This window comes from Tamandua tetradactyla, chromosome 23 (assembly GCF_023851605.1).
Source record: "Tamandua tetradactyla isolate mTamTet1 chromosome 23, mTamTet1.pri, whole genome shotgun sequence".
NCBI lineage: Eukaryota > Metazoa > Chordata > Mammalia > Pilosa > Myrmecophagidae > Tamandua > Tamandua tetradactyla.
The window spans coordinates 10,528,771-10,547,117 of record NC_135349.1 but is presented as its reverse complement, the minus strand read 5'-3'; the positions used below and the strand labels follow the sequence as shown (position 1 = coordinate 10,547,117).

The 18,347-nt window shown below is 42.3% G+C and overlaps 1 protein-coding gene and 1 long non-coding RNA gene across 11 annotated transcripts in view; one reads left to right on the top strand and one right to left on the bottom strand.

Moving 5' to 3' along the window:
* STYXL1 (serine/threonine/tyrosine interacting like 1) overlaps positions 1–18,347 on the bottom strand; it is an 89,064-nt gene that overhangs the window by 52,180 nt on the left and 18,537 nt on the right. For 9 of the 10 annotated variants that reach the window (XM_077140897.1, XM_077140894.1, XM_077140893.1 and 6 more), the window contains 2 exons: positions 14,735–14,796; positions 11,086–11,224 (listed from right to left, as the gene is read on the bottom strand). The exons of the other annotated variant lie outside the window; for it this stretch is intronic. In XM_077140897.1, the coding sequence (XP_076997012.1) occupies positions 11,086–11,224; positions 14,735–14,796 (201 nt within the window). The remainder of the gene's footprint in view (positions 1–11,085; positions 11,225–14,734; positions 14,797–18,347) is intronic. 10 annotated transcript variants of the gene reach the window in all.
* LOC143667098 (uncharacterized) overlaps positions 1–18,347 on the top strand; it is a 43,537-nt gene that overhangs the window by 6,688 nt on the left and 18,502 nt on the right. The window contains exon 2 of the long non-coding RNA XR_013167850.1: positions 1,051–1,139. This is a non-coding gene — a long non-coding RNA (uncharacterized LOC143667098). The remainder of the gene's footprint in view (positions 1–1,050; positions 1,140–18,347) is intronic.

The following is an 18,347-nucleotide window of genomic DNA, read 5'->3' as shown; positions in this document are numbered from 1 at the left end:
CCCTTCAGCTCCAATTACCCAATCTCTATCCTATTTCTATCTCTTGATGGCCTCTATTCTTAACTGAAATTCTCCAAGTTCATTCATTAATGTCAGTTCATATCAGTGAGACCATACAGTATTTGTCCTTTTGTTTCTGGCTAATCTCACTCAGCCTAATGTCCTTAAGGTCCATCCATGTTGTTACATGCTTCATGACTTTATTCTGTCTTACAGCTGCATAATATTCCATCATATGTATATACCACAGCTTGTTTAGCCACTCGTCTGTTGATGGACAGTTGGGCTGTTTCCATCTCTTGGCAATTATAAATAATGCTGCTATAAATATTGGTGCACAAATGTCCATTAGTGTTCTTTTCCTCATGTCCTCTGAATAGATACCCAGCAATGGTATTGCCAGATCATATGGCAATTCTATACTTAGCTTCCTGAGGAACTGCCAAACTGCCTTCCACAGCAGTTGAACCATTTGACATTCCCACCAACAATGGATAAGCATGTCTCTTTCTCCAAATCCTCTCCACCACTAGTCATTTTCTGTTTTATTGATAATGACCATTCTGGTGGGTGTGAGATGATATCCTATTGTGGTTTTGATTTGCATTTCCCTAATAGCTAGGGAAGTTGAGCATCTTTTCATGTGCCTTTTAGCCATTTGTATTTCCTCTTCTGAGAAGTGCCTGTTCCTGTCTTTTGCTCATTTTTTAATAGAGTTGTTTGTCTTTTTGTTTTTGAGTCGAACAATCTCTTTATATATTCTGGATTCTAGACCCATATCTGATATATTGTTTCCAAATATGGTCTCCCATTGTGTAGGCTGTCTTTTTACTTTCTTGACAAAGTTATTTGATACACAAAAGTGTTTAATTTTGAGGACTTCCCATTTATCTATTTCTTTAATGCTTGTGCTTTGGGTGTAAGATCTAGGAAACCGCCTCCTATTATAAGATTTATGAGCTATTTCCCTACATTTTCTTCTGAAAGTTTTATGGTCTTAGATCTAATGTTCAGGTCTTTGATTCATTTTTTTGGTTAATTTTTGTATAGGGTGTGAGAAATGAATCCTCTTTCATACTTCTGCATGTGGATATCCAGTTCTCCAGGCACCATTTATTGAAGAGACTGTTCTGTCCCACGTGAGTCGACTTAACTGCCTTATCAAAGATCAATTGTCCATAGATGAGAGGGTCTATATCTGAACACTCTATTCAATTCCATTGGTCAGTATATCTATCTTTATGCCAGTACCATGCTGTTTTGACCACTGTAACTTCATAATACACTATAAAGTCAGGTAGTGTGAGACCTCCAACTTCATTTTTCTTCCTCAGGATATTTTTAGCTATTCAGGGCACACTGCCTTTCCAGGTAAATTTGGATATTGGTTTTTCTATTTCTGAAAAGTAAGTTTTTGGGATTTTAATTGGTATTGCACTGAATCTATGAATCAGTTTAGGTAGAACTGACATCTTAACTCTGTTTAGTCTTCCAATCCATGAACATGGTATGCCCTTCCACTTATTTAGTTCTTCTGTGATATCTTTTAGCAATTTCTTGTACTTTTATTTGTATAGGAATTTTGTATCCTTAGTTAAATTTATTCCTAAATATTTTATTCTTTTGGTTGCAATTGTAAATGGAATTTTTTCTTGATGTCCCCCTCAGATTGCTCATTACTAGTGTATAGAAACACTACAGGTTTTTGAGTGTTAACCTTGCACCTGCCACTTTGTTGTACTTGTTAACCTTGTAACCTGCCACTTTGTTGTACTCATTATTAGCTCTAGTAGTTTTGCTGTGGATTTTCCAGGGTTTTTGACATATGGTATCATATCATCTGTAAACAGTGAAGAGTTTTGCTTCTTCCTTTACAATTTTGATGCCTTATATTTCTTTTTCTTGTCTAATTGCTCTGGCTAGAGCTTCCAACACAATGTTGAATAACAGTGGTGACAGTGAACATCCTCGTCTTGTTCCTAATCTTAGGGAGAAAGTGTTCAGCTTTTCCCCATTCAGGATGATGCTAGCTTTGGGTTTTTCATATATTCCCTTTATCATGTGGAGGAACTTCCCTTCTACTCCTATCCTTTGAAGTGTTTTCAACAAGAAAGGATGTTGAATTTTGTCAAATGCCTTTTCTGCATCAATCGAGATGATCATGTGGTTTTCTGCTTTGATTTGTTGATATGATTTTCTTACGTTGATCCATCCTTGCATACCTGGGATGAATTTTACTTGGTCATGGTATATAATTCTTTTAATGTGCTGCTGATTTCAATTTGAAAGAATCTTGTTGAGAATTTTTACATCTATATTCATTAGAGAGATTGGTCTGTAATTTTCTTTACTTGTAGTATCTTTGTCTGGCTTTGGTATGAGGGTGATGTTGGCTTCCTAGAATGAGTTAGGTAGCCGTCCCTCCTCTTCAATTTTTTTGTAGGGTTTGAGCAGGATTGGTATTAATTCTTTCTTGAATGTTTGGTAGAATTCACATGTGAAGCCATCTGGTCCTGGACTTTTCTTTTGGGGGAGCCTCTTAATGACTAATTCAATTTCTTTACTTGTGATTGGTTTGTTGAGGTCGACTATTTCTTCTCGAGTCAATTAGTTGTTCATGCCTTTCTGTATGAGCAAGGGTTAAAACAAGACCTGTGACAAAATTTATATTTTGACTAGTGCATTTCCTAATATAACTTATGTAGACAGCTTAATTGAACACCGTAAGTACATGGAACCTTGAGTATGACATGAGATTTTGTTGGTTTGTTCAGAGTGATGCCCCAATAAATCCCAGAGTGATTTGAACAGTGAATAAAAAAGTATCTAGACAAAGTCCCCTTCAGGGAATGGTGAAAATGGGGGAAAATTCAACTTCCCCAAGTTGAATTCCTGATATTCTCACAAGCAGTATGGACAACCAAAGCTATATGCTGAGCCCCCAGTCTTGGGGTTTGTTCACATGAAACTTAAACCCCACAAAGGATAGGTCAAGACTACTTAAAATTAGGCCTAAGAGTCAGCCTCAAGAGAATCTCTTTTTTGCTCAGATGTGGCCTCTCTCTCCAGCCAACACAACAAGCAAACTCACCACCCTCCCCCTATCTACGTGGGACACGACTCTCAGGGGTGTGGACCTTCCTGGCAATGTGGGGCAGAAATCCTAGAATGAGCTGAGACTCAGCATCAAGGGATTGAGAAAACCCATAGAATAAGCTGAGACTCAGCATTAAGGAATTGAGAAAACCTTCTCCACCAAAAGGGGGAAGAGTGAAATGAGACAAAGTGTCAATGGCTGAGAGATTCCAAACAGAGTCTAGAGGTTATCCTGGAGGTTATTCTTATGCATTAAGTAGACATCACCTTGTTAGTCAAAATGTAATGGAGAGGCTGGAGGGAACTGCCTGAAAATGTAGAACTGTATTCCAGTAGCAATGTTTCTTGAGGATGATTGTATAATGATATAGCTTTCACAATGTGACTGTTTGATTGTGAAAACCTTGTGTCTGATACTCCTTTTATCTACCTTGTCAACAGACAATTAGAACATATGGAATAAAAATAAATAATAGGGGGAACAAATGTTAAAATAAATTTAGTCTGAAATGCTAGTGATCAATGAAAGGGAGGGTTAAGGGGTATGGTATGTATAAACTTTTTTTCTGTGTTCGTTTTATTTCTTTTTCTGAATAGATGCAAATGTTCCAAGAAATGATCATGATGATGAATATGCAACTATGAGATGATATTGTGAATTACTGATTATATATGTAGAACATAATGATCAAAATAGGAATGTTTGCGTTGGTAGGTGTTTTTTTTTTTATTTAAAAAAATTAAAGAAAAAGAAAAAAAAAAAAACAAGACCTGTGGAATTTGTTGGGAGCAGCTGGCCTCAGGGTGGTGGTGGCAGTAAACTGTGGAGACTGTTATCTGCTTTATGTGGAACAGTCTGGGAGGAGGAGAATGTTTGTTTACCCCAAATGGTTATCTTAAGTATGAAGGAAGAGAGCACTGAAAGATAACCACTTCATTCCCTCAGGAAATGCATGCATGCCTTTTGTCACCCTGCAGTATATAAGCAGGATCTGGTTAAGAATAAAGTTGTCTGTTGTCTGTTATCGCTGATCTTCAGACCCCCGACCCCATCTGTCATTCCTTAATATCTTCGCACTAGGTCCCGTGGGAAAACAACACCTTTCCAGGAAGTTGTCCATTTTATCTACATTGACGGGTTTATTAGCATAAAGTTGGTCATAGTATCCTCTCATTACCCACCTTATTTCCGTGGGGTCACTGGTTATGTTTCCTTTTCCATTTTTTATTTATTTGCATCCTCTTTCTTCTTCTTTTTGTCAGCCTCGCTAAGGGTTCATCGATTTTATTGATTTTCTTGTTGAACCAACTTCTGGTTTTGTTGATTTACTCAATTGTTTTCATGTTCTCAATTTCATCTATTTCTGCTCTAGTCTTCATTATTTCTTTCCTTTTGCTTGCTTTAGGGTTAGTTTGCTGTTGTTTCTCTACTTCTTCCAAGTGAACAGTTAATTCCTCGATTTTTGCCCTTTCTTCTTTTTTGATATAGGCAGTTAGGGCAATAAATTTCCCTCTTAGCACTGCCTCTGCTGCATCCCATAAATTTTGATATGTTGTGTTTTCATTTTCATTTGCCTCGAGATATTTACTGATTTCTCTTGTAATTTCTTCCTTGACCCACTGGTTGTTTAAGAGTGTGTTGTTGAGCCTCCATATATTTGTGAATTTTCTGGCCCTCTGCCTTTTATTGATTTCCAACTTCATTCCTTTATGATCTGAATAAGTGTTGTATGATTTCAATCTTTTTAAATTTATTGAGACTTGTTTTGTGACCCAGCATATGGTCAATCCTTGAGAATGATCCGTGAGCACTTGAGAAAAAGGTGTATCCTGCTGTTGTGGGGTGTAATGTTCTATAAATGTCTGTTAAGTCTAGTTTGTTTATTGTATTATTCAAACTCTCTGTTTCTTTATTTATCCTCTGTCTAGATGTTCTGTCCATTGATGAGAGTGGTGAATTGAAGTCTCCAACTATGATGGTAGATGTGTCTATTTCTCTTTTCAGTATTTGCCTCATGTATTTTGGAGCACTCTGGCTTGGTGCATGAATATTTGTGATTGTTATGTCTTCTTGTTTAATTGCTCCTTTTATTAATACATAGTGTCCTTTTTTGTCTCTTTTGTTTTGCATTTGAAGCCTAATTTGTTGGATATTAGTATAGCTACTCCTGCTGTTTTCTGATTATTGTTTGCATGAAATATCTTTTCCCAGCCTTTCACATTCAACCTATGTTTATCCTTGGGTCTAAGATGTGTTTCCTGTAGACAGCATATAGATGGGTCCTGTTTTTTTAATCCACTCTGCCAGTCTATGTCTTTTGATTGGGGAGTTTAATCCATTAACATTTAGTGTTATTAATGTAAGGGAAGTACTTTCTTCTACCATTTTGCCTTTTGGATGTTATATGTCATATCTAATTTTTCTTCTTTTTACCTTTACTGATAGTTTTCATTTCTACACTCTTCTCCACACCTCTCTCTCCTGTTTTTTTGTATCTGTCTCTAGTGCTCCCTTTAGTATTTCTTGCAGAGCTGGTCTCTTGGTCACAAATTCTCTCAGTGATTTTTTGTCTGAAAATATTTTAATTTCCCCCTCATTTTTTGAAGGACAATTTTGCGGGATTATAGAATTCTTGGTTGGCAGCTTTCTCTTTTAGTGTCTTAAATATATCATACCACTGTCTTCTCACCTCCATGGTTTTTGCTGAGAAATCTATGCATGGTCTTATTGGGCTTCCCTTGTGTGTGATAGATTATTTTTCTCTTGCTGCTTTCAAAATTATCTCTTTCTCTTTGACATCTGACATTCTGATTAGGAAGTGTCTTTGAGTATGTCTATTTGGATCTATTCTGTTTGGGGTCACTGCACTTCTTGGATCTGTAATTTTAAGTCTTTCATAATAGTTGCAAAATTTTCAGTGATAATTTCCTCCATTAGTTTTTCTCCTTTTCCCTTCTCTTCTCCTCCTGGGACACCCACAATACCTATATATGTGTGCTTCATGTTGTCATACAATTCCCTGAGTCCCTGCTCATATTTTCTTGTTGGATTTCAGATGTCCCATCCTCCGGTTCCCTAATCCTATCTTCTGCCTTGAAATCTAACATTGTAGGTTTCCATTGCTTTTTTCATCTACTTCCTCTCATTCCCTTAAGTTCTGTGATTTGTTTTTTCAGACTTTTGGTTTCTTCTTTTTGTTCATCCCTTGCATTCTTCATATCCTCCCTCAATTCATTGATTTGATTTTTGATGAGATTTTTTGATGTCTGTTCGAACATCCTGAATTAATTGCTTCAACTCCTGTGTCTCATTTGAATTGTTGGTTTGTTCCTTTGAGCCATATCTTCAATTTTCCTAGTATGATTCCTTATTCTTTGCTGGGTCTAGACATTTAATTCTCTTAATTAGTTTATTCTGGAGATTGTTTTCACTTTTTTACCTAGGATTTTCTTGCTGGATGACTTTGTTGTCTATCTGTTCTTTGACATTCAGTTCAGCTATCCTAGTCCTCTAGCTGAGGTTTTGTTTAACAGATCAGAATTTTTCAGTTCTTGTTTTCTTATTTCTTGCCCTGCCTGTATGGTGCCTTTTTTTTCACCTTAGGAGGGTCTACTTAGGTATTATAGACCCTAGTCAGATTTTCCCAGACCAGACTGGCCTCCTCTCAGGAGAAAAGAGTCACCTGCATCAGTTTTCCCTGAGGGTGAGACCCAGCAGGTTGAAAGACTTTCCTATGAAGCCTCTGGACCCTATGTTTTTCCTATCCTACCAAGTATGTGGCACTTGTCTGCCTGCAGGTCCCACCAGCATAAAGTGATGTGATACCTTTAACTTCAGGAGGCTCTCCCTGCTGGGTGTGTGGTATACAGAAAAACAGTTGTAGTCTAGCTTTAACTGCTTCAGTTTTCCGAACCCTGGGGTCTGAATTCCTTGAGGAAGGGATTCCACCTGAGCTGGGCCTCACCCCTCTCCTGGGGAAGGCACAGCCTCCAGGGAATTACTTCCTTTCACCTGACCAGCCTCTTTTCCTCTCAGACAAGCTTAATTCAGCCCAGGTCTGGGCACTTGGAGCCTGAGAAGCCCTACAGTTGTATCCAAAGAGCAATCAAACCATAGAAACACACCCACAAAAAAAGAAAAGAAGAAAATCCTTTTCAGAGCAGGAACCCTATTCCTTGGGTTTGCCAATCAAGAGCTTAAGTTGGTACATTGCTTTGTGTCTGTGTATCTCCAGGTCCTATGTGCCCCCTCCTTTCCTTCAGGGTCCAGACCTTTCCAAGCATTTTGTACTGTCTGATCTGAAAAAACTGGTTTTTTTTTTTCTTTTTCCATCAGTCCTGCTCCCTCTGTACTGGGGCAAAACCCAGCAACCTCAGCTTTTACTAAAGGTTTAGCTGAGCTGGGGGTCTAATTTTAGCAGTCAGAATTTGTTCATTAATTCCACAACTAGAGCTTGGTAGAGCTCAGCCCCTGCTGCTAGTAGAGTCCCTTTCCTTTCCCCTCTGGGAAGCAGCCTGTGGGGGAGGGGTGCTGGCCGCTTGGGGGACTCTTGGTTCTGAGTGGGCTCACAGCTGGTCCAGCTTATCCAGACTGGTGTACGCTGTGTGTCCAGTCACCGATATGGCCCCAGAAGTTGTTCTATACTGTTCCTGGCTATTTACTAGCTGCTCTGGAGGACGAACTAAATTCCACACCTTGCTAAGCTTCCATCTTGGACCAGCTCCCCCTAATAATTTCCCCCCACCCCATCCCCCTTGTCCTTTTTGAGCAAGAAGCTAGTAAAGACCAGTGGGTCAGAGGCTCAAGGGAACTGAGAGCAAGTCCCAGTCCACATTTCTAGCTGCCTTTAAGCCCAACAGCTGCTCCCTCTGATGTCACAAGACCCATCAGAAGCTGAGTCACACTCAGGATGATGGGGTCAGTGCTGGTAGTAGAGTAGTGCCAGGGGACAATTAGAGACTCCAGCAAAAAGAGATGAAAACATCACCAAGGACAATCAGATTCCAACAAGGCCAGGCTCCCACTTTCCAAGAAGGGGATGTACTGCAACAACAGTCACCACCCATTGCCAGTTAGTAGGGGTTTTCCAATGGAAAATTACATTTTCAGATGTAATGGAGATAATTTTTAAAACATGAAATTTGTAAATTTTTACTCCCATGAATCCTAAATTCTCCACTGATATGAATCTAAGTGTCCCATACTTTGAATTGGGTCACCCACTATTTTAGGGGAAGGAGGGACACCACCCTGGACAACAGGTCACTGCTCAGTTGGGCGCTTCATGTTATTTTGGGTCCTCCACCAGGCAACGGGCTTGAAAGTCAGGCTTTGTGAGAGAGGGAAAAGGAATCCCCAAAATTCTAAGCTTCCCTTCACGTGCTGAGAGCCCAGACTGGGGGTCAAAAATCCATATTGTTACGAGGAAGAAGGATTCAGCATCTTTTAAGCAAGAAAGAAAATGCCCTTTGCATGCTCAAAAGAGCTTGGAGAGAGTCTCAGAGGTCAAGACAAGGAAGATACCTTCTGGGTTCCTAAAATGAGAGCCAGCACTGGCAACACTATGAATTTCTGCTCAAGCGGGTGCTGAGGAGGTGGAAACACAGCCACTGAGGTGGGAGCTGGAAAGAGCTTGCACCCATTCCCCTTGGGAGTTTTGAGTGTCCCTGCAGGGGTTGGGGAAAGGTTAGCCTAAAGTTGGAAACTGAGGGAAGATGAGTCAGGGCCCTGGAGGTCAACAGCACCTGCAAAAGCTCAGAAGGGGTCACGCAGCCGAGGTGCCCATGAGGGTTCCCATGCTCTGGCAGGGTGGGGAAGGCTGCCCACGAACTGTGCTCCTCATGGGTGTGTGGCCACAGGCTCAGCAAGGACAGGGACCAATGGCCAAAGCCAACACCAGCTGAGCTGCACCTCACCAGGAGGCCAGCAGGAAAGGACTGGGCATAGACCAACACCTTGCTGGAAGCGCTGACCTTTGCCCAGATTTCCCTGGGGGAGAGGGAGGCAGGTGCTAGTGGAAAGGAGAAGGGGGTTGGTGAGAGGAACCCTGAAATGCTTTTATCCAAAAGAACTTGCGTTTCCTTGAAAGAGACCATTTTAAATGAGAAGAATGAGTTGCCTGGAGTGGGCAAGTTGTGTGTGTGAAGAGGGGTTTTGTTGTCCTTATTGTGTTGTACTTTCTTGTGTTGTGGTTGTAGTTTCCAACCGAGTGAGAATGGGGGCTCCTTAACACAGCCGAGTCGGTTATAAAAATAAAGATATATAAAGGTATCTTTGTTGACAACCATTTCTCAGGTTTCAGGGCCCCACTTACAATCTCAGGATTGTAGACCTTAAGCAAATGGGATGGACCTAAGGAAGAAGGGACAATTTCCTGGCCAGGGACCTGCTGGGAAGACTGGTTTATTGGAGGTGGCAACCTGGCGCCACCTGGTGGCAGTAGCTGTGAACGCCCTCAGCCACCCGCTGTGAGACTCCACACACACATACTTACCACAGAGCCTCGAGTTGCAGAGCCCCCCTTGTCGAAGTCAAGGGGCATCAGCCCACACCAGGTGCTGGACGGACAGTGCAGCAGAGCCTCAGAGGTTCAGTCATGCCCGCAAGAGCCCAGAACCAGAACTGACCACATTTTCCTGCTTTCTGCCCTGGGGCTGGTGACTGAACTCGTACCACCACCAGGCTCAAGGAGACAGCCAAACCACTCCCATGGGGGTGAGGAGGTGCAGGGGTTAAAATATGTCCGCAAATTCTTTGAAACTCCTTCCATCTAAGAGTGGAGCTAATTCCCCCAGGCAGCTCATTCCCTAAAGCTCTACTCAACTCAGCAACTCCCTTCCTTTTTGCAGCCTGGGATGTTATAACCTGGCCATGCTCACCAATGTGCCCGGTAGACATGCTTCTAATGAGTCCAGAAGGAACAGCAGGTTCCAAGGCGAGGTCCTAAAAGGCATTGTGGCTTCCCCCCTTGCACGTCTCTCTTTCCCTTGGACACATGCTCTGGGCGCAGCCAGTGGCCATGCTGCGAGACCGTGCAGACAGCCCTCTGGAGAGGTCCATGTGGCGGGGAACTGAGACTTCCTGCCCACAGCTGGCAAGAAACGGGGGCCTCCTAACAACAGCCACGTCACCAAGCTCCCTGGAAGCAGATCATCCAAGCTCCATTCCATCTCCTGGGGATGGCTCTGGCTGCCATTTTGACTCAGGGGAGACCCTGGGCCCAACCTCGAGCTAAAAGCTGTGAAATAATAAATGTGAGCTGCTCTTGAGCTGTTTTGGGGCAATGTGTGACCCAGCAATAGACAACCAATTGACTAGGGGATGGGCCGTGGGTGAGTTACCTCATTTCTCGGGACACTAGCTCTCCCGCCTACAAAATGGAGTCAGTTAACAGGTAGGAGACAACACTCCATGGTCTCTCACGTTCCTACAAGGCCTGTGAACAGGGGCACTAACTGCCTTGGTTGTGGACTGTCTTTTCAAGGATGTTTCATGCATACAGCCTTGGAAGAGAAAGGAATCTCTCCCTCCTGAGCCAAGGGCAGGCAGGTTCTCTACCCGTTATAAAAGATCCAGGTTCCCCAGGCTCAGGGTTCTCCTCCAATGAGGCAACTCACTGCATGCGCAGGCATTACCTGGCCCTCGTCACCCCACTTTGTGAGAGGTGGGACTTGGAGAACCAGTACAGAATGTCAGAAAATGCTGACATTCTGGCTACTTCAATTGCTCTGAGTAACAAAGTCCTTTGTCTCTGAGCCCGGGGTCCCGTGTCTCTGCCAGCATCCATGGAGCTGGGCAGGCTAACTCAATAGCTTGCAAGGAGGGTACCATTTCATGTTCTCCCAGTCCTTGGCATCAACGTCCGCATGGCATTGTTCAGCAGATCGTCAGAAGTGACCCAGGGAGCGCGCTTGGCATGCCGCCTGGCACCTAGGAAGGGGTAACAATTACTGTCAGATGTTACTCCTGCTGCTATCATAAAAACCCACCTTGTCCATCCTTGTCAGACTTTTCACCATCTTCTTCTTCAAAGAATACGCCCAAGGAGCTGGTGTTGTTGTCATAGACCACACAGTATTTCACACACTCCAGATCCACAGATTCCGGGATAAGGTATTCACGCCCCTTCTAAGGAAACCACAGGAGAGGCCCATTGGTGGGTGGGTTCAATTCAGCAAATGCCCCCTGCCCACCAGCACTGGGAAGAGCTTGGGGCTCTTTCCCCTGACTAGACAGGCCAGGCATGGAAGCACTCAGAGAGTAGATTGGGGGATCTGTTAAACTCCAAGTGTCTTCCATAACTACATCCCCTCCTAAGAAAAGCTGACCACAGCTGCCTGGACCAGAGATGGCGCCTAGCCAAAACCCAGCTGGTCGCTTGACTGACCCACAGCCTACTAGGTGCTCTGGGATAGGAGTCTTATCAGACCCACATTGGCCAACCACTACTGATGTCCTCTGTCTTGGAGAGAGTAGTTGGCAGCGATGACCAAATGCAAAAAAAAAAAGAAGAAGAAAAAAAATCCACAAAGCAGGCAGTAAGGAGAAGAGTGGGATGAGTGAAAGGTGACACGAGCAAACAGATGGAACGAGGTAGACCTCTAGCCCTAACATAGCTCTGCGAGAACACTGATTTTTGTCCCTTAGGTCTTCAGATGTATCCCAAGCTTCTAGAATAGTGCCTGGCATGTGGTAGGCACTTGAAACATAGAGCTAAGTGAATGAATGAGCAAGGAGAAGCCTTGAGGTAGAGAAGTGTTAGTGAGTAGGAGACTCGAGGAGAAGCCAAGTCACCGTAACAGTGGGTCTCCAGGGCAGGAATAGATGTCCACTGCCAAGGAGGGGATGAGCATCGGATGTACATGGGACCGTAAAGAATGTCTCAGAGCTCTGAGAGCTAAGGCTTAGCATGACACTGCCCTTCAACCCCCATTTCCCACTACTCATCCTGCACCGTCCTCTGTCCTGCAACCTCGTCTTGCTGACGTAGAGAGGCACCATCTCTACCACATGGATCCACACTGGAGGATCCGCCAGAGTGACAGGTCAAGTGCAGGTAGAGGTATAGACCAAGGAAGTCCTCTGGTATTCAAAGGGTAAAAGTCATATTTGTCTCAAGGAATTAGGAGGGTCGTCAAGAAGATGCCAATTAAAGGGCACTTGGGGGATGTGGAGATTTGGACAGGTGATAATGAGGGAAGGGGCAATGCAGGTCCAAGAAGAGCATGGGCAAAGTGTAGAGTTGTGGGTAGCCCGCAGGGGCAGGGGCAGCAAGAGCAGGAGAGCAGGGAGAGATGTCGCTGGAAACTCATCTATTCAATGAACATTCACTGAGTACCTACTTTGTGCCTGCACTGTGCCCAGCTCCAGAAAACAGACTACAAAAAAACAAAAGGAATGAGAGATGCTCATCAGCCTGGAGGACTCGGAAAGGCTGCACGGCTGCACGGGAGGTATTTGAGATGAGACTCAATGGTTGAGCCGAGATGTGCCAGATGGACAAGGGTCAGGAGAGTGTTTCAGGCAAAGAAACAGATGCCGTTCATTTATTTTAGTTGACAAGTATGTACTGAGCACCTACTAGATGCTAGGGATGATACTAGGCATCTGGGAGACAGTGATGAGCAAAGCAGATGCATCCCAGGGCTCACAGAGCAGAGATCTGGAGGTCCGAGAGTGCCATACATTTATGGACTACAGGCATTGTATTTTCTTGATTTTAAGACACTGTTGATTGGAAGATGCATCACCAATGTGATTACTGTGATAATCAAGTGTGTACAAAAAAAGGTGGGATCTACTGTCCTCTAACAATTGTTCAGCAAGGGCAGGGGTGCAACTGGCTCACAGGACAACCTGAACTAGGCATTCAGGAAGCGTGACCCCTTGGCTGCCAGCAATGCTCAGCCTTCATCTTCCAAACTCCACTCCCTGATTGGAAAGAGATGCCCTGCCCTACTTCTATGTTTTGATTGGCTGTTTTTATCCCAGGCTTATGGCCAACAACTGGGGCCAGAGTTCTGGATGCTATTTTAGGGAGCAGCACTAGAACCCCATGGTTTGAGCAAGAAGAAGAAGGTTCACACAAACTCCCCAAAAAAGGGTGTACTGGACATAAAAACAATAGATGTCCACCACGTCTGCTTTTGGGGAAAAAGACACTAGCACATAAAAATTGCAAATCATACAAAATATTCCAATTTCAGTAAAGTTAAAATGGGGGGAACTATGTGCATTTTAGCATCAAGGAAACAAGGTAGTTCAGTGTAGTTGAAATGTCAAGAAATATCAGAAGATGAGGCTGGAAAGGGACATGGAATCAGATCCAAGAAGGCCTTGGACACCAAAAGCCTTTAGATACTGCTAGGGTTGCGGATTCCCTGAAGATCTGCAATCAGCGGGCAGCAAAGGCAATCTGCCTGAGGGGTTCTGAGGAGCTGGAGAGGAATAGAGAGACTTCTGCTTCAGAGCTGGGGTGCTTCCAGAATCAAAAGGGTACACAGATTTCGGGGTTGAGTTGGTGGCTGAGACGCATACATCTGTGAAGGGGTTCTGAATAGGTTGCAAAAAGTGGAGCAAAGCCTGAAATGGACATTAGAGCACAGATCCAGAGAACCGAAACTCCAGGGAGAAAATAGTAAATAATGATGGACTATTTTAATAATGATGGGGGGGGTGAGGAAGGGGTCATCTTGGAAAAATTCTTGAGCCAGGGCCCATGCTCCCTGCCAAGTTATGTGTGGGAAAAACATCAGAGTTGGGGTGCATATCAGCACAGTGGGCAAGGGGGTGGGGGGTGGGGTTGCAAGGCAAAGTTTTAGAAGTAAAATTGACAGAACAGCTCACTAGATGTGGATGGCTGAAGCTGGAAGCTTGGATGAAAGTCTATAGAGACATGACGGAGACTGCAGACAATCCAGTGGCTTCCTTTAACGCAGCCGAAGGAGGAAATGAAGCTGTGCAAAAGAGACGGAGAAGAAACCAGGGAAGCAGGAGAGAACTCAGAAGTCAAGGGCAGAGAATGTGGTCAGGACAGCAGAGGTTGGAGATGTATCCTGAGCAAAGGTTTCTAGGCTTGGCAATGACTTAAGAGAGTAGATACCTTGTGGGGATGGAGAGGGGGCCCCACCGCAGGGGGAGGCAGGGGGATGTGATGAGTTGAAGCAGGGTTATGTCTTGTTAAAAAGTTGTTGGAATGGGAAGGGAAAGGAAGCAAAGGGAAAGGAAGGGCAGGGCTTCCATCTTTGGGTTATAGTAAATATCACTATTGTTTATTGTCTGTTCTTTGACTCGAATAGAAGCTCCATGAGGGCAGGGATAGTGAACTAAGGCATCCTGTATTCTGTTACATCCCAAGGGCCTGGAACAGTGCCTGACACATGATAGAATTAAACCAGTATTTGTCAGATGAAGCTGTTGACTGTGATATTGGCAGGGGGTATGGCAGGTGGAAACAGCTTAGGGAGCATGTGAGAAGCATGGAAATGCCACCATGATGGACAGACAGGGAGCTGTCCTGCCTCTGCTGCCCACAGTGCCCAAAAGTTGACATTGCCTCTTGGATCCAGGATAAGGTTTCCCAATCTTCCCCACCCTCCTGAAAGGAGCTTGCCCCAGACTCTGGCTCTGCCAGTAAACCTGCTTCACTCGACGGGCTGTGATCACATGGCTTTCATCATACTCCCGTTTATTACGAACATCTGAAAAGGAAAAGTATTTAATAACTGCATTTGCAATGGAGCACATGACCAAACTGCTACCATCATCAATGTATATTAGTTCAGCAGTTAGGTGATAGTTACTGTCAGTTTAAAATTCAGATTTCCAGGAAATTGGTGGAATAGGCTAGGCAGAGTTCACCTCTGCTCCACAGAATAACTAGAAAAGTGGCAGAAAAATGACCGGGATACCAATTCCAGGGCGCAAGTGACCTAAGAGTGTCTTCTACACTATAAATGGTGGTCCTGGATGAAAAAAAGCTGAGGAATTGCGATGCAGAGAATGGGGTGAGTAGACTTAGTCATGACTCTAAGGGGACAAGAGTCTGAGCCCAGGAAAGTGCCTCCCCTGCAGCTAGCTTGGGAGATCCATATCCTCAGCTCTGCAGCCTGGAGCTTCCTTGGGGAACCTGGAACACAGCAAACTTGCTTTCCCTGCTCATAGAGACCATCAAGCTAGTGGGCAAAGCCTACCATTCCCCTTTCCATACAGAAATCCAGGATCCCTCAGGAGTGCATGGATGGGGAGGTAGAGACATGAAAGAAAGCCATATACTCTTAAACAATTAATGGGTCAAAGAAGAAATTGGTAAAGAAAAACATACCTGGAGATGAATGAAAATGAGAATACAACATATCAGAACTTATGGGATGAAGCAAAGGCAGTGCTGAGAGGGAAATTTATTGCTCTAAATGCCTATATTAAAAAAGAGAAGAAAGAGCAAAAATCAGTGACTTAACTGCTCACCTGGAGGAACTTAAGAACAGCAAACTAACCCTAAAACAAATAGAAGAAGAGAAATAATAAAATTAAAGCAGAAACAAATGAATTGGAGAACAACAACAACAAAAAAAAACAATATAAAGAATCAATAAAACCAATTTTTTTTTAAGAAAATCAATAAAAATCGATGGACCCCTAGCTAGGCTGAGAAAGAAAAAAAGAGAGAGGATATAGATAGCAGAATCAGAAATGAGAGGAGGTTCATTACCACAGACCCTGAATAAATTTTTAAAATCTAAACAAACTGGACAACTTAGATGAAATGGGCAAATTCCTAGAAACACACAAACAACCTACACTGATTCGAGAGGAAATAGAAGAACTTCACAAACCAATCACAAGTGAAGATATTCAATAAGCCGTCAAAAATCTTCCTACAAAGAAAAGCCCAGGACTAGATGGCTTCACAACAGAATTTTATAAAGCATTCCAAAAGAACTAACACCAATCCTGCCCAAACTCTTCAAAAGAATTGAGGTAAAGGCAGGCCACGGTGGCTCAGCGTCAGAGTTCTCACCTGCCATGCCGGAGACCCAGGTTTGGTTCCAGGTGCCTGCCCATATAAAAAATAAATAAATAAATAAATAAAAATGGAAGGAAAAGGAACAGCCACAATGCAATATACCAGAAAATGGGTTGGCTTTTATAAAAATAATTTATTAAGTTACAAGTTTACAGTTCTACGGCCATAAAAATGTCCAAAACTAAGGCATCCAGTGAAAGATACCTTGACTTAAGAAAGGCTGATCTGGTAAAGCAAACAGCTGGTGTTTGCTGGTCCTTCAGCTTCAAATGGCTTCCTGAGGGCATTTTCTTTCTGCATTTCCAAATGTCTGGGTCTCCCTTTGGCTCTGAAGCATTTTCCAAAATGGTTCCCTCTTAAGGGACTCCAGTAATCAACCCCACCTTGAATAGGTGGAGACACCTCTCCATGGAAACAACTTAATGAAAAAAGATCCCACCCAACGATATTGAATCAGGATTAAAGAACATGGCTTTTCTGGAGTACACAACAGTTTCAAACTGGCACATTCTACTCTCTGGACCCCCTCAGAAAAAAAAAAAAAACATGATAAAAGTAACAAATTGTCAGAAAGGTATAAAAATCCTGATATGATTAACCCAACCACTCAGACTTAAAGTAAAAACTGACAAAATTACAAAAGTGAATTAACTAATGTTCTACCATAGACATTGATTTTAACTTCTCTCTCTTAGAAAATGAACGGTCAAGTAGTCCGAAAATCAGTGCAGTATAGATTTAAACCACATAATGAACAAGCTTGAGTTAATGCACATATATAGAATTTAAAGTAAAAATTGTTTTCAAACATGTGCAAATTTTGCAAAAATAGACCATAAAGAAAATTTCAACAAATATCAAATCATATGTTTCATACAGACAGATTTCCTGACCCTAATGCATACAATTAGAAATCTGCACTAAAAAGATCTCCAAAAACAACCCATATTTTTGGAAACCAACATAACAACAACAACACACTTTTAAAGAATTCTTGGCTCAGAAAGGAAACCAAATTGTAAATTAAAAGGTATTTAGAATTGGGCAGTGTGACGGTGGCTCAGAGGCAGAATTCTCTCCTGCCATGCCAGAGACCCGGGTTTGATTCCTGGTGCCTGCCCATGTTTAAAAAAATGATATTTAGAACTGAATACAAGCAAAAGCCCTACAGAGCAAAGGTCCTTTGGGAATGCAGTAAAAATGGTATTTACAGAAAATTTATAATCTGAAATGCATTAGGAGAAAATATTAAATACACTGAAAATTAATGAGCTAAGTGTTCATCATTAAGCAGTTATAAAAATAAACACAAATAGAATTAATAAAGAATACAGATTAATGAAATAGAATAAAAAGACAATAAAGCAGAACAACAAAACTAAAAGATAATGTTTTGAATTTTAAAAAAGCTGACAGAAATAAATAAACCTCTGGCAAAACTGATTAGAAAAAATGGAATAAATAAACATTAGGAATAAAAAGGGGAACATAATTAAAATATGTTGGAAATTTTTTTAAATCACAGGAGAAAACTATAAAGAACTCTGTGTCAACAAATTTGAAATGGAAAAAATAAAAAAGCAAAGCACCATAATCAAAATTAGACCACAAGTCAAAGACTGGGAGACGATATTAAGAAGTATAAAAATTGGTGACTTAGATCAATCCTCCCTCTACAGACACCTAGAAGGTAGATAAAATATTTCCAAAAAATCTTCTTAAATGCCTTAAGGAGCTAACAAGATAGTGAGAGATTACCAAGCCGTGACGTGGTAGAGGATGAGAATTTTGAGAGGCACAGTTGGCATTTAAGGCCACTCTTTCATCCTGAGGGTAAGTGCTCATTCAGAATGGGTGACTGAGAAACAGCCTTCAAGGGCTAGAGGAACAAAAACCAAGGTCGGGGACCCTGGGACTACTCCTGCTTTGGGTTGGGATTAAGAGTGAACCAGAAGTAAACCTGCCCTTGGCATGGACTGAAGCCCATCTTGAGACATCTGGTTGCTCCTTAATAGATAAAATTCAACATTCATTTGTAAATATAAATATGGCAATATATATATAATCAAACAAGGTGTAAGGAATGGAAGGGAATTTCCTTAATCTGATGGATAAAGGCACTCTATTTAAAAAAAAAAAAACTATGTATCTTTTTTTATTATTATTACCCTGCTGCGTAATGATAAAATGTTGGGATCTCTCCCTCTGAGATATGGGAACAGAAAA